Raw genomic sequence first — 24,819 nt, 5'->3', positions numbered from 1 at the left:
GTGTGCTAAAACCTTTTGTTCAGAGAGTAAAACAGAATGGGGGTTACGCGCAAGTGGAGATGAAAAATCGCTTTGCGCCGGAATAGAACACGCAGTCATTTAATTAGAACAGAGCAGCTCGGAATGATGAATTAACAATTCCCTCAACTGAGGGTCCATCTTTATCTCTCCCCGAGAATGAAGAACATGGAAGAGAGGAGCGAGAGGCGAAGAGACGAGCTGGAACGGAGCGTCGCGTCATGATGGAGATGGAGGAGGAGGAGGAGGAGGAGGAGGAGAAACCGGCTCCTCTTGCAAAAAACAGAACCGACACAACGCCAGGAAATAAATGAAACGGTTCTCCGTTTTTTTTTTTACTGTGATCATTTTGAGCTGTGTCCACCAGCCCCTAAACTCCCTGCCCTCCTTTTGGCAACAGGTAGAGGGGTCGCCATGGCAACAGCGAGCTGTCAGTCGAGTGTGTATTAATGAGAGCCGAGGTGTGTGTGTGTGCGCGCACGCTTATTCATGAGTAACGAGGGATTTTTTTTATTATCTGTGTGGGTTTATATGTTTGTGGTACTGTGTGTGTGTGTGTGTGTGTGTGTGTGTGTGTGTGTGTGTGTGTGTGTGTGTGTTTGTGTCAGCTGTGAGCATGTGTCAGGAGTCCAGGCAGCCGTAGACCTGGTTGCAAATCAACCAATTAAGACAAAAAGCCACAAGCTGCGGAGTGTGAGAGTGTACAGCTGAACCTCTGAACACACACACACACACACACACACACACACACACACACACACACACACACACACACACAGAGCTTTGTACTCTGTCCGGGTCAACCTCTGCAGGAGACAACAGTCCCAGAGGACTTCTTTCTTGTTGGTCCATCTGCGCCGGGACCCGTTTGAGTTTGAGACCCTCAGAGCGAAGAGAGGACGGCGCTCACTTCAACTTCTTCAAAGGCCTCCTTAGGGATCAGTGTGTGTACTCACAGGGAAACGAGTACAGGGGAGTGTGTGTGTGTGTGTGTGTGTGTGTGTATGTGTGTGCTGAAGGTGCATTTGTTGTATTCAATGTGTTTCTAGTCAATATTTCTTCTTAGTGTAGATCCATGTGTGTGTGTGTGTATATGGAATTTAATGATTTTTGACCATATTGTTCTTCATGTTTAGGCTATAAAAAATAAACCCTGTGGGTTTGTTTCTGTCCACATTAGAACTGGAAGCTTGTGTTGCCACAGGTTCGATTCCCCTTATAGCTGGTTGACAACATCCAATACGTTTTGCCTCTACCCTCAAATCCGTGTATTTATGGAGCGGATTGAGGATGAAACCGTTTCACAGAGACATTTGAAACGCATAATGAACAAGATGGGATTAAAGTAATGACGCAGCTGTCTTAATAACAAACACTTTCAGTATGAGCATTCAGTATGTATGTATGAATCACAGTGTGTGTGTGTGTGTGTGTGTGTGTGTGTGTGTGTGTGTGTGTGTGTGAGTCTTGTTTGTGCCCTCGCTGTGTATCCTCGGTCATTAGACTGCTGAGGGAGAGTTGAGTTATCTTTCATGGTGGGACGGAGGCTTCACACCACTCACTGGGGATGTTGTTACACGGAACGTGGTGAAGGCAGGTCCACACACACGCATGCGCACACACACACACACACACACACCACCACCACCATATTACCTGTGCAGGAACATCAGCGCTGACGTATGCATGTGTGCACTGTGAGCGTACTCGCACACCGAAGTACATACCAGCTAGTTGTATAAAACATATACAGAGACAACAAACTTCTTTTGGTTTTACACACGCGCACACACTCGTGAACACACCACAGGATTCCTTTAATCCCTCACAAATTATGCATACAATGCATACTTAAAGTGAAGAAGCATGTGTGCGCAAGGAATGTCCACATTTACACTTGAACATGCATGTTTTCGGTGCACGTTAGGCACTTATTTGCGAACAAACGCACACACACACACACACACACTCTACGCCGAGTCCGAGGTGATTTATGAGCGCACGGCTCAGGTGTGCATGATTTATCCCGCTAAAGCTGCACCGTGCACCTGAGGGACTCGACTCTCCCCGCGACACACGCACACACACACACACACACTCACATTCTGCACGGAGGCTTGTTAGTTAAGAAGCACTGGAGAAAGGTTTCTGTGTGTGTGTGTGTGTGTGTGGGGGGGGGTAATAAGACAGATGAAAGTGCAGCAGTGTAGATCCTGAGCTGAATGACCAGTAGGTGCTGCTGTGGCGCTGAGGTCGAACGCGTGTGTGTGTGTGTGTGTGTGTGTGTGTGTGTGTGTGTGTGTGTGTGTGTGTGTGTGTGTGTGTGTGTGTGTGTGTGTGTGTGTGTGTGTGTGTGTGTGTGTGTGTGTGTGTGTGTGTGTGTGTGTGTGTGTGTGTGTGTGTGTGTGTGTGTGTGTGTGTGTGTGTGTGTGTGTGTGTGTGTGTGTGTGTGTGTGTGTGTGTGTGTGTGTGTGTGTGTGTGTGTGTGTGTGTGTGTGTGTGTGTGTGTGTGTGTCCGTTTGTCCGTTTGTCCGTCGTGTGTGAATGGGGGTGTAGTTAAACGGCGTGTGCGTTCGTTAGCGTTTGCAGATGTGAGAGCGGTTCGGCTTCAATTTGCAGCCACCTTGCTGTCGTGAGCCTTCAGTCCGACTCTTTTCTCCTTCCCTCTGTGATATATATATATGTATGTATGTATGTATATATATATATGTATGTATATATATGTATGTATATATATGTATGTATGTATATGTATATGTGTATATATATATATATATATATATTTTTTTTTTTCCCTGTGCGTCATGTTATTCTGTCCATCTGCTCCACGTGGACACGATAGATTTGTCCTTGAATTCCTTATCGGTGACCTATAACTGGCTTGGTGGCTGAGCTGAAGTGTAAATTCTACTGTCTTGATGTCCAGACGGCGTGAAACGTGTCGAGCTGACGTGACAGAACGGCTGCGGCCTCGTGTCCGGTTCACAGCTCGATACTCCTTTCACAGCGTAGCGAGCAGCACCGCTTGACCTCTGACCCCCGGCTCTGGTAGTCCATTTGCTCCAAAGCGGTTGATGGAAAAGCGTTGACCACTTGTGGAGGTTTCGGGTGAACGTAGCGATCGGCCTCGTTTTTTAGACCCACGCATACGATAAGTCTCATATAATGTTTTCCATCTATAGCCGAGTCCGCTCCCTTTCACCCCCCCATCTCTCTCTCTCTCTCTCTCTCTCTTCTCCCTCTCCCTGCTGTTCGTCCTTTGGTTTTAATATGACGAGCTGTGGGAGCCCAGATCTCCTCCAGCTGGGAGGGACAAGGTGAGGAGAGCAGGGAGGGGAGATGGCGGGAAGATGAAAGACGGCTCTCCCTCATTTTGAGGATTTTTGCAGCCCCCCCCCACACACCCCCCACCCCCTGAGGGGACATCCACCTCGGGTGCAACCTGCCATCAGGACTTTGCACAGTCACACTCACACTTACACACACACACACACACACACACACACACATGCACATCATATTCTGTTCATCACCTGCCACCAGGATCTAATTACACCTAAAAATAGGACCTGATCAGGTTGAACAGATGGCATTGCTTTTCTCAAACTCAAGCCACCTCCTGGGGCACAAAAAAAGGTTTCGTAACCGCGTTCCTCCAATCGAAGATGATTAGAATCTCAGCTCTTGTAGATCCGCCGCGCTCCGCCGGGTTTTTTCGTTATCGCAGTGAGGACGAACAAGAGATGGAGACGTCGGTGAAAGGAGATGAGAGCGGACGGGGTTTATCTCAGAGGTCCATGAAATCAAAGGGGGGGGGGGGGTGACGGCAGCAGGCGTTGGCTCTTATCGGAGGGATCGAGATGATTATCGAGGCCCCCGGTGTGCAAATAGAAAACAGTCGGTTATATCCCTGGATCGCGAGGATCCGAGGTTTGATTGTGTTTACAACCACCTGAACCCCCAACGTCTACCAAAAGCACCGGAAAACCTGTGCATCATTCAGTTAGCAGACATACAAAATGAAGATGCTGGTGTTGTGCGTCAAAGAAAGAAACGACTGCAGGTAATGATACAGTTCATACTCGCTCGGTCTTAGTACATATGAAGCTCCTGAGTCGTCGGTTGTGCCGATGCACTTGCTGTGGAAGGTTCTCTGCTGAGGTTGCACAGTACTGCAGCAGGAATTTGGGGGGGGGGGGGGGGGGGGGGGGGGGGGGGGGGGGGGAGTACAGAGCGAGGGTGAGGTTTTGTGGTCACTTAGAATAGTGTGTGTGTGTGAGAGAGAGAGAGAGAGTGAGATGCTTGTCCCCATTATCCACAGCTCCCTCAGAGGGGTAGTCGGGTCTGTTATTTTGCTCCATCTCGGGTCTGATCTCGGGTAAACGGCAAGTTCGGTAACAAGCTCTGTGATTGGCTGCCGCTCGCTCTGGTCCCCTCGGTGTTCGGGACACACACCGAGTGGACGGGAGGTTCAGGCGGGGGCCGCCAGCAGTTCCTACACATCTGATGAAACCACACAAATGGAGAACGAAGTCTGCAAAGTAGATTTTTTATATGTATATGTATATATATATATATATATATTTTTTTCATAATTCTTCCAAGAATGTTTGTGTCGTGGTTTTAGAAAATGCGGTTTGTATCTGAAGAGTCTTTTAGTTGGGATCGGCGTTAACGTGGTTGGCGTTAATCCCTGCTCTGTGATTGGTTCGGCTCCCCTCCGTCTCCAGGTGGCTGTGCGCCGTGAAACGTTTCTGCTCGCCTCGCTGGAAATGTGTCGAGCATCGTAAATGTTTTATGACTCTTTAGAGCGTTACAAAAACATCCACACCCTCCAGCTCTCGCTTCCTTTTCCACTTCTGGAAAAAAAAACTACTTAAAATTAGCCACATTGTTTTTTTTCTCGCGACCAATTAACGAAGGTTTTCATGTTTTGAAATGCAGTCGGCACATTTTGTACACACCCTACTATGACACCTTATACAGGTTTGTTTTCCTTCATTCATGCATAAATTAAATCGACATCAAAGCGTGCCCTTGGTCCATTCCAGTGGACACATAGTCCCCCATATAGGGTACATATGGTACAAACACACACATTTTTTTCCCCCTCAAATTGGCATCTCCCTGCGTCTTTCCATCTACACTGAACTCCCTTACTGTCTTCTTGTACACACACACACACAGACACACACACACACACACACACACACACACACACACACACACACACACACACACACACACACACACACACAGACACACACACACACACACACACACACACACACACACACACACACACACACACACACACACACACACACACACACACACACACACACACACACACTGTCTTCTCGTCTGTCTCTCTCTCTCTCTCTCAATTCCACCGGTGTCAGGAGAGCCAAGTCGAGGTGTGTGTGTGTGTGTGTTGGATTCAGGCCTACATCAACGTTAGGACTCTGGCTCGTTACTGTCTAAATAATCCGGCCGCTCCGGGGGAATGCCGGACGGCCTCAGAGGAGCCGGAGGCCTGAGCGCGGTACGAGGAGGATACCTTTTTAAACTTGATGTGTTTCGCTTGTTTGGAAAACCAAGTATGTATCCAAATATTTATGAATATACACCGTGGAGTATTGAAGGTAACAAAAACAAACTTCTTTGGCCTCCACGATTGCGGCTGAAAATGTATTTGTAAAAAAAAAAAGAAAGAAAAGAAAGTGAATGAGAACGATGGACAAACTCAAACCTGTTCTGCTTCTTTTTTTTCTTTCTTTTTTTTTTGCTCTGACGACCACAAAAGCCAGAACTTCCCAGAATCCCCTCAGGTTTGGAGTTGAGATTTTTCAAAGTGCCATTTGTCGTCCTTTGAAGGAGCTCCGTCGTGGCTTTCTGTTCCTCTGTGTAATCGCCTGCCTCGCTGTCTACCTCTTCCCTTTTTTTTTTTTATTACCCCTCTCGTCTCTCTTTTCTCCATCACTCACTCCCCTCTCAGGAGAAACACTCCTCACTAATCTCCAAGTGTGTTTTTTGTTGTTGTAGTTTTTTGTACATCGAAGGATAGCTCTATTAAATACCAAAAGAGGAGACTCTTCCAGGCTCCGCCCCCTTTCTTTGCACGCTGAATCAAACGAAACCCCCATCACGTTAAAGAAGAAGAGTTGTTCACACCTTCTGCGAATCACATTTCGAGTGATACCGACAGAGCTCTCCTGGAGGGGGGGGGGAACCGGCTCCTTAAAATGTGAGCTTTGAAATTGCCTCCATTCCTGATGAGCCTCCATTATCTATTATTTCTGAGGAAATTGCGGCGCCCATTTCGCCGCGGTGATAGCCCCCCCCCCCCACCCCCAGCCCCATCCGCTTTGATTGAATTGGATTGCAGAAATTGCTGTTGAATTAAGTGGATCGCTACGGCAGCAGCGCCGTGGTAATTTAGGAAGTGCTGGATGTCTCATTTCGCTCAAGCTGTTATTGCCAATGCCTCTGGTAGTTCAGAGATGTACACAGGGGCAAAAAAGCATTATGGGGTGCAGAGTTTCTGCACACTGGATTACAGCTTTGTCTGATAGACGTACGTGGACATGTGAGCATCACACCCGTATGTGATGGTTGGAACACAATCTGCTGCTGTAAATAACTTCTTGAAGGTTTTTTTTTTTTTCCCCCTTCACTTCCACCACGATCGCGCTATACATTGAACCTTGCTGTTCTTCCCCAGAGGTGTTAGATGTCCGGTTCTGTCACGCAGAACCTGAGAAACTCCCCACTCCAATATCTATTTGTATTACTGTGAAAACATCTCTCTCTAACAGCTGCATTTATACAGATTTCTTGCACACATGTCTTTTTTTTTTCTCCACATGATTTACATTTGATGTTTTCTCAGCACAGTTTTTTTTACCGATCAGAGTTGAACGCCTCATAATGTTACTCAATGGAATCTCAATGGCATTTTACTTATCGGGGCAATCCACATTACCCTGACTTTTAGGAGATGGAAGTGCACACAGATACTATTTTCTATATTCACCATCCACACACACACACACACACACACACACACACACACACACCATCCGTTATTGACGACGTCGTCGGCCCGTCTGGATCCCATTATCAAAGGGACACTAATTGAATTAGCGCAGGGGATCGCTAATTGAAAGCTGGCTTTTAATGATGCATTGTGGTCCCGCGTGGAGCCGAGCGTCGCGTTAATCAAACGTCTCGCCGTCGTGGCAGATGGGACGGCGGTGCCTGAGAAACGGCCTCATCTGAAACTTTGGAACCAAGGCAGGTTGCGGGGGATGGCATTTTAAAATGTTGCTTTTATTTAATTGTTTTGTCCACGTTTAATCGCTCTGCAAAGAAAATAAGGAATGAATTGGAGTAAACAATCTGCTGCAATGTCGGATGCGGCCTGACATCCTGCATCTGTACGGCAGATTCTCTTTGAACTGGTCTGCTTTTAACTTTTTTTTTAATGCTGCTCTTAAAATTAAATATTTTTTTGTATTGTTTTTGGGGTTGTCCGTCTGTCCCATTCCCGTGATATCTCAGGAACGCCATGAGCTCTTTTCTTTCTTTATGATTTGGCACAAATGTCCATTCTGGACTCGAGGATGCACCGATTAGAATTCGGTGGTCGAAGGTCATCGTGACCTCACAAACCATGTTTTTGTCCAACATGATGAAACCTTCGGGACAGACGTGGAGGGAAACTGCAATTTGTTTAAAATCAAAGCTTTTTATATTATAATACGGAAATCCTAGTATAATTATTTGTAATTATACTAGAATATCAGTCCGGTTAAGTAGAGTGAAAGGCCAGATATGCACTAGAACACCTGTGGTGACCTTGTGTGTGAAGATAATGTGGAACAGTAGCTGAACTTCATCTCTTCTCTCTCCTCTGTTTTCAAACTCTGAGCCAGATGGTGCATCGCGGCCTTCGGGGTTAGAGGTCGGAGGTTAAGGCTAATTTATAGTTTCTGGTTCCGCGTTTCACCCGGTCACGGCCATGTGGAGCTCCGCTGGAGAGGGCACGGATCCCGGGGAACAGTGAGGGATTGTGTGTTTTTCCTCTCCGTGGATCTGATGCGTGTTCCAGTTCAACGTCTGATGTTTTGCCTTTCGTGGCCGCTGTGTTTGTCATCAGCGGAGGAATGAGCGTCTGTATTTTTCAAAAGAAAAAGGGCTTTTTGATGTGCACGCATTAGTTTTCAAGCACAATTTCATAGTTTTACATCAATACTGCAGCGTCGCTGGTGCACAGGCGAGCAATCCTCAATCATTCTTTATCTCGAAAGCTTAAACGGGTATATATTTCTGCATGGTGTTTTCCCCCCCCCCCCCTTTTTGAAATGATGTTTCAATATAAAAAAAGTTGTTGGAGAGACTGCTTTTAAACTCGTAGTCGTCAGAAACTCCTCAAATGTTTTTGTTTGGTGTTTTTAAAAAAAACAACACAAAGATTTCTCTGAAGTCCAACTTGAAATAGTCAAACTCGCAAAAGTCTAGTTTAAATGTGAAAATAACTCATCAAAACATTAAAAATTCTTATTTTTTTGTATTTTGTATCCAGATGGTACGGAGGGTTTGGTACACGGCTAAATGACCAGTTACCATCAGCCTGCCTGGCCCGGTATAAAATGACCTTCCTACAGTGTCCGCTATGCGAGAGACGTATCACTTGATGGTGCTTTGAAGAAGAAAAAAAAATCTACCGTGAGGCGGTGAATCAGATTTAGCTTCGACTCGGCCTAATTGGCACCGTCAGCGTTTCTCACAGTTGCGTCAGCTTTTCTCGGAGGACGGCGGTCCGCAGACGGGCGACTCGGGGCATCGAATCTGGTGGGCGCACATGTCGGAGAAAGGTCTCAACGGTCTTCGTATTATCTGGATTCGAGAATTTGAAATGTTGATGCAACATTTAAAGTTTCTTCTTCTTAAGAAAAGCTGAACTGGCCTCCCGGCCCGAGTGTCTGTGTGCACACGTCCACGTCAGTTCGTTTGTGACGGTGTGGTCAAAGTTGCAGGAAAGGGGAGCGGGCAGCACTTCATTAGAGTGCAGGATTACTCCACTTCCCCCCCCCCCCACACATAACCATCCACCCACACACAGACAAACACTCACACAGACACTGTAGTCCCAGACCACTTCATTTAGTCTGAGATATAGAAAGGACAGGCCCCAATGGATTCTCCTATTAATCTTTAATGAGCCCCTGAGCCTGAATACTGCCCGCTCGCCTCTCCTCCTCCTTCTCTGCGTCCAGGAAACAAACAATGACTCTGCTGGAAAACACATCGGCCTCCTTCGTCCTCCTCGTCCTCCTCCTACCTGTCTGCCCGCCTGCCCTGCGAGCCATTAACCCCGCGATTCGGCCCTGAATTATTAATGCGGCCATCTATCTCTCTGCTCGCCCCGGCCCACTCCCAGCGAGGGGATTGGCGACGTCCTGATGGTGCGGTCGGGTTGAGTGTCTGCTTCTGGACGGCGGAGGAGCCGGAACTGAAGAAAACGGCTGATTGGTCCCATCCGTCAGGCTCGAGTCAGCGCCTCGTTGTTGCTGACGGTACCAAGAAGCAGCAGCAAGTGTTATTGTCCTCACAGCTGATGGCGCATTGTTTAAAAAAAAAAAAAAAAGTTTTGTTCCTCTTCAAATTGGCTCACATTTTAGCAAAGCCCCATTTCATTTAGTAAATTTGATCCAGGGTATGCTTTATGGCGGGGCCTCCCTGTGATTGACCAATACGGCGACGGCCGTATTCCAAGATGGAGGCGGCCAAATCGACGAACTTGAGGCTTCAAATTGTCAGTCCACTTCTTATATACAGTCACATCACCTCACAAATACACGTTCAATTACATACAACTGTCGAATAGGACACATTACAGAGTGAGGACATGGAGGTAAACTGCAGCTTAACTGTTGACGAGGTGTTTTTTTTTTTACGAAGCCATTTCCTGTCACTCCTTCAGAGCTCGTGGACTGACAGCAGAAAAAGTTCTCCGTCAGCCGAGGTTCAAATTTCATTTCCACCTTTTTGAATCGTCAGTGTCTCACCACAAGGTCCATCTGGGAGCTGCTCTGTAAGCTGTTTCCATCATATCACAGGAACATTTGTCAGCAGCTTAATTTGACATTTGAAGATTTCAGTCAATATTCCCTTTTTATTGAAAACTTAAAGGATTTTTTTATAACCCCAAATGGCTCAGAAACATGCAATTAACTGGCAATGAGGAAACTCAACATCCATAACAGCGACTTCACGAGTAGCAGCGTGGACGGTTTAAACCACATCTGTCTTTATGGACAATTATCAACAGGCTGTGTGAGGAAAATGGCGAAAAAAACAAATCACTGCAGTGGGTGCAGGCTGTCGTAATCATATTGCTCCGGAGCTGATTGGATTTATTGACCCCCGGCAGCAGCTATAAATTAATATATATATAAATCTAACGCTGTAAAGACATTTGTTTACCGCACACTTTCCCATTTATATTTGCGTCAGTTTGTTCTCTTATTTCACTTCCGTCTCCATCACTTGCTCCCGCTCTCTCCTTTTATTATCTTCCCTGCACACACACACACACACACACACACACACACACACACACACACACACACACACACACACACACACACACACACACACACACTTGTCTCTTGTCTGGCTGTGGAGCAGAATTGTCAGTGTGCAGCCAGATTCCTCGGAGATGGTGCGTATTGAAATAAAGGGTGCCTGCATGTGCTCTGATGAATGCCGATCTCATTTGCTCCCCCCCCTCTTCCCCCTTCTGCCATCTCCTGATAAATATTGAATAGTGTTAGATGTGTTTCTGAGGCTCTTTGAGTTATTGTTCTCGCTCTCTCTGTCTGCTGGACTCTCTTCTTTATCCGGCCTCGGTGGGATAAAGGCCTTGTATGGGATCGTGGGTGCAGCCCTCCTTCCCCATACATTTGAGAGAAAGTAGTCCATACAGTGCTGGTAAATAAATCATAGGGCTGCACCGTATGGTGGAACAGATCTGTGGCGACGTTCTCTTCATAAATGCTATATGTGCTCATATTTTTTTACTTTGCAAAGGTGCACCATATTTTTCTTGCAAGCCAATCAGAGCAGACTGGGCTTTTTCAAGAAGGGGAGGGGTTCTTAAAGAGACAGAGTAATTACAAAACAATAATTTTCTTTTTTAAATATTAAGGCATATAAACACTCAAAATATGACCATGAACCTAGAAATTAGTATATGTTCCCTTTAATACACTTATACTTTGACACACACACACACACACACACACACACACACACACACACACACACACACCTGCACACACTACCTGCCTCACACATTTGCGTCTCCGTTTGTGGAGAAAAGCTGCGCTGAGACGTCTCGTCTCTGTTCCTCGCTGCGAACTGGCTGCACTTTAAGCCGCCGGTCGGAAGTCGACGTGCACGCTCGTACGCTGGCCTGTAGCCATGGCAACCGCGCGGCAGCCACGGTAACGGCAGGCTCATTTTCATACTGGTGAGGCGGCCTGCTGCTGCTCCTGCTCCTCGTTCATCTCTCCTCTCCAGTGTCGCTCTGAAATTTTAATGACCCCCCCCCCCCCCCCCCCCAGCTCTCAGTGGCCGTTGTTTGTGTGTACGAGTCACATCTCCAGCATTCAAGCAGACCAAGCGTCCACACTGTTGACACTAGAGGAGAACAAAGACGATGTAATTTTGTATATATATTTCCAAAAAAAGGGAGGGGGCATGTATTTTTACACCTGTGGAAGATCTCCGCCGCTCTGCTCGCCATGGCATCGTCAGGTTAGCAGCTTCGCCTCCTGAAAGATGCTGTTGGGGGGGGGGAAACTAGGTGATTCAGGTTGAAAGCCGCTCGTTCTGTCACCCATGGGGTGTCGCGCCCTCTCACTCTCCCTCTGGTCGTGTGTGCTTTGTTCCAGGAGGACGAGGCCGGAGAGGACGAAAACGGCAGGATTGAGCCGGTGGGCCGGGCCGACTCCTGCATGGACCACACCCCCGTGAGGTCGCTGGAGTAAGTCGCCCAGTCGTGCATCGGTCTTCTGTTCTCTCTCGTGTTTCCTCAACGTGCCCGCTGAAGCTCAATGACACACTGCGGCTTTATTGCAAAAAAAATGGTGAAATTCACCATCTGGGAAAAGCAACATTTACTCTATAAAATGAATGAAAATCTGAACATTCACGTTTGCACATTGATCAAAGATCGAATTATCCGTTTTTTTTTCTCCCCCTAAATACATAGAGATTTGGAATGAAACCCATTTTTGTGTCTCCGCACCTGCAGAACCCTAAAAGAACATCATGTTCATTATAACAACTTCCGTCCCTCGTTTTCTTTTTGTAGTTTTTGGCCAACATTTCAGTAATTATAACGTTGGACTCAACACATGCACGTTGCTCAGACAGTGATGTTGCCGTGTTGCCAGTTCTCTGCAATTAACCTGAAGGGCTCAATTATAATCAGCAGGAAACGATGGCCAGAACTATAAAACTTTAAAGCTGACCTGAGTAAATCAGCTGAGGCCTCCCTTTCTCTCCATAATGAGTACTTTAGAAGTAGACCAGCAGGTGCCATACTGTAATCCAGGTTTGTTTGTGGAAAATCTCATTTCAACCCTGCTTCCAGATTTGCATAATTCTCTTTTGTGGAGGCAAAATGATCCTCGTCTCGCCATCAGAGCGCTCCCACGCACTAACCCATTCGGCTCCCTGTTATTAACAACTGTGTTTTGTTTTGTTATTTTGCTCTGTTGCATGCTTCCAGTTTAATATGCAGGTATGGTATTGTTATTATTCCTGTGTTTTCCCAGAGACGCTCCCCCCCCTCCACCCTTTTAGTTGTCAACAAGGGGCCCATTTTCCCCGAGCTAATCATAGTCATTGTATCAAAGCTGTGGGCAGATTAGATTTGGCATCTTGTAAAAGGCGTTGAGATGTTTTACAGACTGGAAGGTGGAGAATGTCGCCTCGGAAGAAGAAAAAAAAAAAGAAGCAAATAGCCGTCGCCGCGTTTTTTGCGCTTTCAAAAGGTCAAAGGATGTTGCAACAATATTCATCCACATTTAAATGTCTTAAAATGATATGCGGCCGAGGGCGTAATTAGTTTTTACACAAATTTGAGAGCTAAATTTGAGCGGCGGACATCTTCGGGTGCCCGCCTTCTGAAAATATAATGCAACATTTATTCTTGCCGAAATAGTTGCGATTCAAGAATATTTGACTGATCATTTTCAAAATATTTTTTATTCTCACGATCCACGATAAAATCCTATATTGTTAAATCCTTAGTTACCTCCGTCAGCGCAGTTGTTTATTTGCGCTGTTAGCTGCTGTTAGCTGCTAGCTGTTAGCGGCTGTTAGCTGCTAACATCTGCTGTTAGCTGCGTACTCTGAATATTTAATTTTATGTGTGAGGATTTTGTTTGTCCCGGTTGTTATTTACATGTGTATGATTTATTTGATTTATGAATTATTTGTTTTATTGCCTTTTTGTCAGTCTCCTCCAACACCTTCTTGCTTTCTTTTTTATTTCACTTTTGTTGTCATCACCATTTCATTTTCCTGTTTTTTGTTTTCTCCCCACATGGTGTCACCCCTCTCCTCTCCTCTCTCCACTCCCTTCCCCCCCACCCCCCCACCCACCCTGGTCTCTCCGTCTTCCATCCGTCACCGTCTCCCAGAGACATAGTCAAACTGGTGGAGGTGTCAAACGACGGTGGGCCGCTGGGAATCCACGTGGTGCCTTTCAGTGGCAGAGACCGCAGGTAAAGCTGACCAGAGTGTCCACTGGGCCTTGAACCGAGAACTGAAACCCTTTGATAAATATGATGCATGTACGGTGTTGAACTTTAACGAGTTGTGTTTAAAAAAAAAATGAAAGATTTGGTTTTGTGGGAGCTCTCTTACTTTTTCACTTTTTTTTTTTCAGGAGAATCCAATTTCCCACTTTCTCCTTTTTCAGCTCCAGATTTGTCAGCCTTATTGTAGACTTGTACAAAATAACTAATAATAATAGGAATAATATATATATATATATATTTGTATAAAAAATTAATTCACACTTTGGTTTCTGGTTTAAAAAAACAAGAAGAAAGCCCTGAAGAGAAGTGTGCTGCATCACCTGAGACACACACACACACACACACACACACACACACACACACACACACACACACACACACACACACACACACACACACACACACACACACACACACACACACACACACACACAGGCACGCAAACATGCACCCGGGTTGGCATTTGCCAGCATCATGAAGCCATTTTGCCAGTTTACAGTAATCAATCATGGTTGTTTAGAGTTTGCAGGTGACCGTCATCTTCCTCTCTCCGGCTGCTGTCACATCAGCTTTACATGATACAAAGGCTACATTGAACAGCACACACACACACACACACACACACACACACACACACACACACACACACACACACACACACACCTACACCTGCAACACATTCTGAAGTACGCATACACAGCTGGAAATAAAATCTGTGAAGGAATTAGAGGAATTTCACATCTGGTTTAAATTTATCAGAAAAGTTATCCAAGCCTTGTTTTACAGTTGCAACAAGAATCCAGTGAAAGACCTCCGTATAGTTGAGTGTATAACATTGTTCAGAGCTGACATTTACACGGAGGTCCTTGGCATTGTTGGAAGACTGTTAAAAGTGTATGAAACCAGTGTGGACCAGTTCAAGAGAAGTCTAAATCTTGATATGTTTTCATAGCGCTGAGCTCCGGCCCCCCCAGCGTCTGAACTTTCTTTCTGTGTGACTCTTTCCTCCGAGACTACAGCGACTTTATTGGAAACCGAGATCATATCACTCTCCCCAACCCAACCGGCCGACTTAATCAACCTAAAAGCACATTTATAATGCACTTTTGTGTTATTGGGGAAATGTCAGAGTAGGCGTTATCCCAAGATTAAGATGCCCGGCTTTCATCAGAGAAGTAGCCCCTCCGCTGCAAATCTCATTGTGTTCTCACTCGGATTCAATCAGCGGGATTGTCTCCAACTTCTTTTTCAACTCCTGAACTTTTCTGCCCCCGTCTGTAATCACATTTCCATTCATATTGAATTATGTGCCTCAGGCGAGGAGGGCGAGCATTAAACCCTAAAATCAACCAAATTCACCCCGGCGCTGCTGCCTCCGGGGGGGGGGGGTAGGGGGGGACTCACAGACTATATCGCCAGAAGAGGAGTCGATTAGGTCCTCGCTCGGTTTCCCTCCTCCCTTACTCGGATCTGTAATCTGTGAAGCGCCCCTTTTCAAGTGAGGCATGAGCCAGTTTGCCTCACCGGATTACAGGGACCCCCGCGATAGGCCGGCCCCCGCGCCACTCCACCTGCTATCGCGGTTTAAACCGCGCTGCTTTCTATCGCTCTCCGAAAGCCCCTTTTCTTTATTCTTCTGTATTTATAAGGGTCGTAGGAGTCCTCAGAGTTGGAAAATGAATATTCCCCCCCCCCCCCCCCCCCCCCCACACACACACACACACACACACACACACACACACACACACACACACACACACACACACACACACACACACACACACACACACTCACCAACCCACCCACCGGCAGTGCCTCAGTGGAGTTTTTCAATCCGTTGATTGCCTTTGAACAGAATCGCCTCCCCCACCCAGCCTCCAGAGCACCCTGATGTGATGCGACTGCTTCCTCGCGTACGCCTCATTGGTACACTGATGATGCAAATGACAGGACCGCACTGTACGCTGCTTTTTTCTTTCTTCCTTCTTTTTGTCAAGCACCGCATAATGAAGCAGAGGCGTAATGAAGACAGGAAGCTTCTCATCAACATGGCGCCGCGCACTGATTCTCACACAGCCGTCTGATTGTGTGAACGGGGATGATTTTGTGTTTTTAAGAATCTATTGTTATGATAGCCGTAAAAGAGGTGACACAAAGACCTTGAGTGACCCTTAGAACCCCTTGAGGGATTTGACCGGCGAGTGTAGGAGGAAATATACAAAACTCTGTATTTATATATCTGTGATGATACTCCCGGTCCAGCACAGTGCTCAGCCCTCGTCTCTCGTCCGGCCACATTGAGTCGTCGCGGACGTCGCCTCGTCCCCTTGCTGACATGAACTTTTGCACCTTTCAGGACTCTTGGCTTGTTGGTCAAGCGTCTGGAGAAGGGAGGCAAGGCGGAGCAGCAGGGCCTCTTCCGGGAGAACGACTGCATCGTCCGTATCAATAACGGGGACCTGCGAAACATCCGCTTCGAACAGTAAGACGGGAGCTCTCCTCCTCCCTATCCTCCTCCTCCTCCTCCTCCTCTCCCTTGTGGCTGAGCCCTGGTGGCCCCTTGGCTTCCTGTGTGACCTTTTGCTTCCTCGCTCGTCTAACACCTACTTCACCTCTCCTTCTATCCTCTCACAGAGGCACAGGCTCCTCCGCTCTCCATCACTGTGCTGAGCTAACCTTTCCCTATGTAGGTCCTCCCTTCTTGTGTTTCAGTAACGGCTCCACTGGACTCCTCTTGTAACTCCTCTTGTAACTCCTCTCTCACTGCCTCCCTTTGGAAGGAGGCTCCTAACATTCGGAGCCTCTGCTCTCCAGCTCTGTTCTCACGATACCCTTCCCCAAACCGAACCCTCCCGCTGACTCCGCTCCTCTTTGCCGAGCGCATGCCTCCACGCTGCCTATGCAATGTCACGTTACCGGCTCAGAAAGTCCCCGATGCATACGTTTGTTTTTGATTCTGTTCTCTCTTCTGTTCTGTTGGCGTACATGTATGTCTTCAACTTTGGTATAGATTTCTTGTGTGATATGGATTTGAGGCCGCTATTGTGCACGCACGCACGCACAAGTTTGTTCACCCAAATTATGTAACAAAAAAAGAAGAAGAAAGAAATGAAAACGAAGAAGACTCTTGCCTCTTATCACCGCAGATAGTTTTGGTTTTATTTGTTGAGGCTTTGAAGTGTCTTATCTAAGTGATTTGTGAAATAGTTCATAGTTTCGTAGTTCGGAGGCAGAGCTCTGGATCAACACTTGGCATTTAAACAAAAAATACCTCGACGAGTGCTTGCGAGAAATTATACAATTTGGGTGAGCCGCGAGTCAAAGTAAAGCTCCTGTAGATTGTGCCGTCAAGAGAGCGTCAACAGTCGTTATTTAAGAGTCGTTTTTAATAAGGGGGGCGAGTTGCATCGTGCCACAAAACTCCACCTGAGATCGTAAAGCTGCTGAGACAAGTCCCAGGGGGGGGTGGGGGGTGTTATTAGTGGCTGGGAGAAGAAAGTTGTCGTTTTAGTTGGCATTCAGGGGCCAGCGGGAGCAATAGAGATCCTGGGGGCCGCCGGCAAATTCTACCCGAACGTCCCCGCAGCTGTCAAGGCGTAGAGGGAAGAGCCGACCCCAAGTGTGCCTTTTATTGAAACGGGCGGCGCTAACCAGGCGTCGCCGGTAACAGGTTGCTGACGGCCGCAGTAAGTTTCCATTCTGTACAAAAAAAAAAAGAGGATTTTCTGCAAACTTATAGAGGTCTCCTTCATCTGGAGCCAAATGAGGCGATTATGCGATGGAGCTGTCGGGGAGGGTTCAGTCTCTCCTTTTGGAGCCGCTCACGCTGGAAATAAGTATTAATTAACATGTCAGAATGTTCAGGTGGGCGAAGATGGGTTTTATTTATACTGCGTGTGTGTGTCTGCGTGTGTGTGTGACAGAGAAACATCGGCTAGATGGGGTGCTTCTCTTGGCAAGGTAGAATAATCTTCTCTCTCTCTCTCTCTCTCTCTCTCTCTCTCTCTCTCTCTCTCTCTCTCTCTCTCTCTCTCTCTCTCTCTCTCTCTCTCTCTCTCTCTCAGAGCCCAGAACATGTTCCGCCAGGCCATGCGCACCCCGGTCATCATGTTCCACGTGGTGCCGTCGTCGGTGAAGGCCCACTACGAGCAGATGTCCCACGTTGAGAGGAACCCGGTGTACGCCTCGGGCCGCTTCAGCCCCGACTCCCTGACCGGCAGCGCGGTCTCCGGCGGGGACCACGCGCCCCCCAGGATGTCCCGACACGGGTCCCAGACCCACCCGCATTCCCATCCGCAGTCCCACGCTCACCCGGACCACTCCGACGGCTACCCTCCTCTGCCTCACCCGGCCGTCTCCGCAGCCAAGCCGCCGACGGGACACACCCCCTCGCCTCAGAGGGCGCAGAACTCCACGCCGACGGGAGGCTACAGCAAAAAAGTTGGGAGGAGGCTCAACATCCAGCTGAAGAAAGGTGAGGCGGGACTACTTTATGGCCCAGAGAGGCGGCAGTGCTCGGGTGGAAACAGTTTCCATAGAAAGGTGCAGTTGAATGTTAAGAAGTTGACCTGGGGAACCTGAAGTAATATAAAGAGCACAGTTATGGAATTCCACCAATTATTTTAGCATGGTAGTTCTCCTTAAACCCACTGTAGAAAAACACATGTGTTCCTGCCATTATCAAAAAATATATATTTTTCGTTGCTGTGGGAAAAATCTCGTCTTTCCAGACGAAAATCTCCCCCATAATGCTTTGCATTCATCAGGCTTTTAAGAAAAGAAAAAAACACGAGCGGGATGCTGTGTATTTTCCTGGCGTTTCCATTCCATCTGAATAAACCAGCAATTTTCCCATCCAGCACATCAAAAAACAAGAGTAAGGGAGCGTTTATTTAGAAAGGGGGCGGACATAGTAGAGCGCAGAAATGGCAACAATGATGCAACGGGCTTTTTAAACCAAAAAAAAAACATGCAGGGTTTAGCATACTGATGTGGGGCGGGATACAAAAGGCGACGTCGGGAGTGAAAACTTTTGGTGACATCTCCTCTAGCGCGGCGGCGCTTTGACTGACAGCTGGCACAGGTGGCGCGGACCTCCGCCAACAGGATACCAGGTGACGGTGCCAGGTCTCAGGGCCGGACAGCTCGTTGTTGCTAAGCAGCCGCTTGAGTGCTGTCAAATGCCACGGCACGGCAGTCTGCCGGGGAGGAGGGGGGAGCTCCGCCATATGCCCGTTGAAGTTCTCACCCAAATGTGTTCCCTCCCCTCTCGGTGCGAGAATCAAGCCATGAACATAAAACATCAAAAGACCTAGCGGCTTGTCGCATATTCCACCCTCTGCTCGGCCATAATATGTGCCAGGAGATCTGTTATGTTCTCAAGTCAAAGATATGTTATCTTTCCTCATCCCACCTTTTGTTTGCCGTTGTTGTTGTTGTTGTTGGAGCAGATTTGCGGGGGATTAACGGCGACTCCCGAGAGGCCGCTCTGGCTCGTCCGTGTTGTTGTTGTCTTAAAGCCCGCGGCTTTGAGCGCGGAACAAAACTCTCCCGCGCGTCGGTGCGCTCGGCCCAGACGCTCGGGCCTCGCCCCCCAAAACAATCCCGGTGGAACATTGGAATCAATCAGAGAATCTCTCTTCCCCCCCCTCTGCTGCACAGGAAATTGCTTAGGTATGTCTTAATCAAGCTAATGAGAGCTCCAAAGATCCTCCTCCCTGTTTAGAGGCAGGAACACCGCGGGCGCTTACCGGGCGACTACGAACGCCGCACCTCGTCTGCCGGCGGGACGTTGATTGGCTCATCAATGCAGGGGATTAGGCAGAGGATGTGAATCGGAATATCTAAGTGTTCTGCTGTCACGGATTAGGGGCCGGTGTGTACTCTTGATACAGCGAGGATGCTCATTATTGTTCTCTTATCGACTTTTGTTTTGAAGCCGTCCGGTCGCCAAGGTCACTCGCGGTCGGCTTCCTAACGAAGCTCTCTCTCGTAAGGCACGCGCGAAGGGGCCTTGATCAGGGCTCGGTCCAGACGGGTGGGTTTTTAAGTGTGTTGATCGTGTGCACGTCGATCCGAGGTGGACGTGCTGGAATGTAAAACGCAACCAGAGACCGTAAAATGTTCTCGCCACCGTTTTTTTTTTTTTTTTTTTTCCTTGTTTCTGGATTCAATTAAATGTTGGGCAAAAAGTATTAAAGGCCTCCAGGCTGAACACCGCGCTGTTGCATTCTCACGTAGTCCAACATCTTACTTTATAAGCATCAGGCTCGGCTGCCTCGGGATATATCCTCCTTTTTAATTATTCCCTATAAAGCTACTTGTTCTCTGCATGCACAGTTTCTCTTCATTTCCTGGATTTAACTTAATATTAGGACGTTGTTTGTCCGATGGTATGAGGTGCAGTGTTTCCTAATGGTTCATGATGATACGCTCCTCAGGCAAAAACTCACAATATGTGAACACAGAATCACGTCCGCCCGCACGGACGCAGATCAACGACATCATCTGAAGCTGTTTTAAAATGCGCTGTGTAAAATCACGATGTTTGGGCACCCCGTCGCTAAAAATGGCGGCGGGTAAAGACAAAGTTTACAAGCAGGAATGCAAGCGAGCATCTCGGTGACCCTGGAAACAGGAGCTTAGTCGGAGGATGTGTGCGCCGCCGTTTGCTGCAAAGCTGAGAGCAATGTGGGCAGAACATGATCATGACCTTTTATAGTCCAATTTCCTTTGGGCTAGTCCGTGACCCCTGGTTGCACAATGGCTAGTCTTGGTTGTTGCACACTCGCTAGGTTTATTTGTTATGGAATAGGAAATACGGAAAAGGAAGTTGAATAAACGGCGCTCATAGGACAGCTTTCTGCATTTTGGCCTCACAGACGAACGCCGTCCACACTGAGCGATTCCAGTCGTTGTAACTTTAGTGCGCTCTCGGTCGAGGCGAAGGAGAATGTTGCCGTTGTGAATGCGCTTCACTCACGACATTGGGAGCAAAGGGACTGGGGGAGCTTCAGCCCCAGATGCCGTCATTAGACCCCCCCTCACGTCTCACTTCTCACCCATCGCAGGTCCCGAGGGTCTCGGCTTCAGCATAACGTCCCGGGACGTTCCCATCGGCGGCTCGGCGCCCATCTACGTGAAGAACATTCTGCCTCGGGGAGCCGCCATCCAAGACGGCCGCCTCAAGGCGGGGGACAGGCTGCTGGAGGTGAGAGAGAGACAACGTGCACCGATACCTCGTGTGTGTCTGCAGTTGATGCGCTAATTTAACTCGACCTTTGGCGCTAATTGGTTGGACCAAAATCATAACTATGAAATATGAGCCACAGAGTGAGGACCTATATAGTCGTATAGCACCATAATGGGGACATATCATGCTCATTTTCACGTTCATACTTGTATTTTGGGTTTCTAAAATGTTTATCGTTCTGAAATGCTTTGTTTTTAGTGTTTCTCTCCCTTTTTTCTCACAACCAATGATCACTGTATTGTATTTTTGTTTTGTAACTAAACCCAGCCACCGTTGTCTCCTACTCAGGTGAACGGCGTGGACCTGAACGGGCGGACCCAGGAGGAGGTGGTGTCTCTGCTCAGGGCCACGCCCATGGGCGGAGTCGTGGGCCTGCTGGTCCTCCGGCAGGAGGACACTTTCCTCCCCAGAGACGAGGTACGTTTGTCATCCTCCAAAAAAGTTCCTTCAAACTCTTTACCCCGTCAGAGTCACGCATTAATGCCCCCACCCCCTCCCTCTTCCTCCCCCATGCATGGTTAATATAGATTATGAGTGTGATGTGTATGTGAGAATGTGTCGTGGCCGTTAATCCACACAGCGAGCACCACGTTGTCTTCTCATTTTTCCCGGCTAACGCAACGCGATTATCCCGCTCCTCTTATTACCGAGCCGTGGCCAGAGGAAAAAGAACTGTGGACCTCAACATTTTCTCTTTATCTCCATCTCTCTCTCCCTCGCAGTTCCCCTCTCCTCCGCTTTTGTCGGGTTACCTTCGCCCCTGTTTCCATCTCCCTCGCTGGGTTTTTGCCCTCCGGAGCCGACTCGCCAGATTGATGGATGCGGGGAACAAAAATATATACACATACTCGGCTTGAATGTCAATCAGGCGAAATCCTTCACACATTAAATCGTACAAACGGCAAATACAAATCTTTTGGGGATGCTACTGCCGTCCCTCAGATGCCACTCGCAGCCTTGTAACTTCTGCAAACCGTTGCTAATGCAGTCTGAGTTTGCTGTCCTCCAGGTTGTGTTTTTACTGGTTTAATTCACCGCACATCTGGATGCTACTTCAAAGTTTGATAAGGAAGTGAGCTCATAATGGCCGAGGCGACGTAAACACTGAGGTTTAGTTTTTTTTATTTTTGTTGGCAAGCTTTAAACCACATTGGTGTTTGCTCCACTGCGGCGGTCAATGATTCTCTGCTATCTCTCTCGCCCCGCTAGCTGGCTTTAACACACGCCTTATCCACTTAAAGCACGAGTTATGCCACCAAACGGCTTTAAATCCCCCCCTCCGCCCCCTTGGCTGTCATAAAAATGGTCTCTCCTCAGCACCCTCAGCAGTCACCGGGGGCGGGGCGGCGGGTGGGGGGGGTGAAGCGGCCATTCGCTTGCAAGTGGTGTCAATCAAACTGCTGATTGGTGACAATTATCCCAGCGAGAGGGATGCAGAGGAGGCTATTGGCTGGCTGTCGCCACGGGCGATGTCGGGCGAGGGGAGCCGCCGCACCGCTCGATATATACTCATCTGCAGATTAGAGGGGCGTCGAGTCCGGCTGACTAGTTAGATGGTAGGATTTATTTGATGTGTGGTTATCAGCAGCAGAGGGCTGGGGGGGGGGGGCTGTGGCCGAGAGAGGGCAGCACATTTTTACGAATTAACAACGGCAGTTACTAAGCTTTATATATTAAACATAATGCAGTGTAATGGAGGCGACAGCTGTCGTATTATTTTTGCAGTTCCCACATGCAACAGGTATAAATTCACTTGTGTTTATGATCTTTAGAAGCTGGATAACATATACATGATGACATTAGTTATTAGCTGTTCCACATTAATGGCAGTCTAACATTACATTGTATTGTAATGTAAATTGGTATTTCTATGCTAATGTGCTCTTATTTATGACATTCAGGCACACGTGATCCCGTTAACTGCCTCATTTTTTATTGATGTTAAATGATTACACTTAAGCACGATCAGCTTTAAATCAAATTATAGATTGAAATACCCCCCATCCCCACACCAAACATGTAATTTAATATAATAAATACACATTGTAGTAGTATTTTTTTATATAACCCTGAGTAGGGCAGCCTGCGTGTGTGTATATGTGTGTGTATATATTTCTACATGTATATGAGAGAGCAAACTTTGTGCACATTCTTTACAATCACTTCCCCACCAAATAGATTTGTGTTCAAAAATCACAATTTATTTATCACAAACGGTCCACAGAGCACTTCCTGTACCTTGTTAAGAGTTCACCTCGGGTCTCTTTTATCTGGTGGAGTTGCCTCTGACCCGCGTGAACCACCGAGCCATCGCCGCCCATCTGTCTGCAGAAATTTATCATTTTCATATCCTGCCTCCCCATTTGCTCGTCACTCTGCTTCCGTTTTACCATAACTTTGCTCCCCCCCCCCTCCCCCCTACCTCCCACGGCCTTCTTGTGTCCTCCTTTGTGTGTGTTCCGTGTCCCACGTCGGTAAATATTTCTGCTTGATGATTACCTGTGCTTCTTCTTCTCCCCCCACCGCCCCCCTCCTCTAGAATGCTGAGCCCCAGATGCAAAGCCCCAGAGATGTGGTAAGACTCCACCCCAAAACCAGCTTGCAATTACACACACACACACTTCCCCTCAAACCCCCCCCCCCCCCCCCCCCCCCCCCCCCGCCCTTTTGCATGTAGTTTATTAATCTCCAACAAAAAAAAAAAAAAGCCCACAATGTTATCACCCAGTTGGGATAAAACAAACAATAGCTTCTGCGTGCATTCAGGGTCCACTAGTAAACCAGCTGGTTAATCAAAGTGCAAGTCGACAGCCATGCGGATAAATGTTAAGTCCGTAACACAAATTTTAATCTCCATCCAGAGTTGCTCTGACAAATCACAATTTCATGGTTCATCAGTGTGGACTGTTTTGGCTGCGCTGCAGAATAATTCGCTCCATCACTCCCCTCAGAGCTGCGCTCGTCAGCGAGGGAGCTTGCTTTATTTTGTCGGGCTGTGGATAAGGTTGTCAGTGTTGGCCGTCTTGCTGCAGACTCACTCTGATATGTGAGGCGAATAGCAAACAGTCTGTTTAGTTTGTGTTGTGCTTTATCGAGGGAGGGGGGTGTCAGTCAGAGCAGACTGTGGCTCTCCCGGTGCACATACACTTTGACATGAAGGGTACATGACTTCCAGTCGCTGTTGTACGTAAACCTCCTACTTCTCAGGAAATGAAGTGCCGTCTGGATGTGCCGTGAGAATTATTATATGCCCTATATATGGTGGACTCAAAAGCATCCCACAGATGCGTCGTAAAGTAGTGTAGAACTGATTGAGCACGAGATACCGTCATGCAATGCGCTGACAGAAAAAATGGGAGACGGACGAGAGGAGAGAGATGGAGAGCATCGCGATTGAGGCAAATCCACGAGTTGTGGCCAGGCGGCAGCCTCCGGTTCTGCAGAGTGAAGCCGATGTGAAAGTGTTTTTAAAACGTTCTCTCCACTGACCGGCATGGGGGCGGCGACTCTAGCTGCAAAAAGAAGTCCGATTGGCCGACGTCACCTAAGCTTTTTTTTTTTTATCCGATGAACGGAGGTTACCACATTTTGAATGCGGAGGAGGGGCGTAGAGACGGTGTATACGACTCCGGTAGCGGCAGCGACCTGTCAATCACAGTTAGCCCGTCCTAAAGGATACCCTGCTTTATGGTCTGTTTGACTCTAAAT

General features: G+C 47.7%; 1 protein-coding gene across 6 annotated transcripts in view; it reads left to right on the top strand.

The window, feature by feature from the left end:
- LOC117746238 (partitioning defective 3 homolog) overlaps positions 1-24,819 on the top strand; it is a 181,566-nt gene that overhangs the window by 64,798 nt on the left and 91,949 nt on the right. For 4 of the 6 annotated variants that reach the window (XM_034555252.1, XM_034555251.1, XM_034555255.1 and 1 more), the window contains exons 6-12: positions 11,982-12,073; positions 13,740-13,823; positions 16,216-16,341; positions 17,924-18,333; positions 20,930-21,069; positions 21,400-21,528; positions 23,651-23,686. In XM_034555252.1, coding sequence (XP_034411143.1) covers positions 11,982-12,073; positions 13,740-13,823; positions 16,216-16,341; positions 17,924-18,333; positions 20,930-21,069; positions 21,400-21,528; positions 23,651-23,686 — 1,017 coding nt within the window. The remainder of the gene's footprint in view (positions 1-11,981; positions 12,074-13,739; positions 13,824-16,215; positions 16,342-17,923; positions 18,334-20,929; positions 21,070-21,399; positions 21,529-23,650; positions 23,687-24,819) is intronic. The other 2 variants (XM_034555254.1, XM_034555253.1) reach the window with 1 other exon arrangement.

Source organism: Cyclopterus lumpus, chromosome 17 (genome assembly GCF_009769545.1).
Source record: "Cyclopterus lumpus isolate fCycLum1 chromosome 17, fCycLum1.pri, whole genome shotgun sequence".
Lineage (NCBI taxonomy): Eukaryota > Metazoa > Chordata > Actinopteri > Perciformes > Cyclopteridae > Cyclopterus > Cyclopterus lumpus.
The sequence above is the reverse complement of the archived record's forward strand: the minus strand, read 5'-3'. Positions and strand labels throughout refer to the sequence as shown.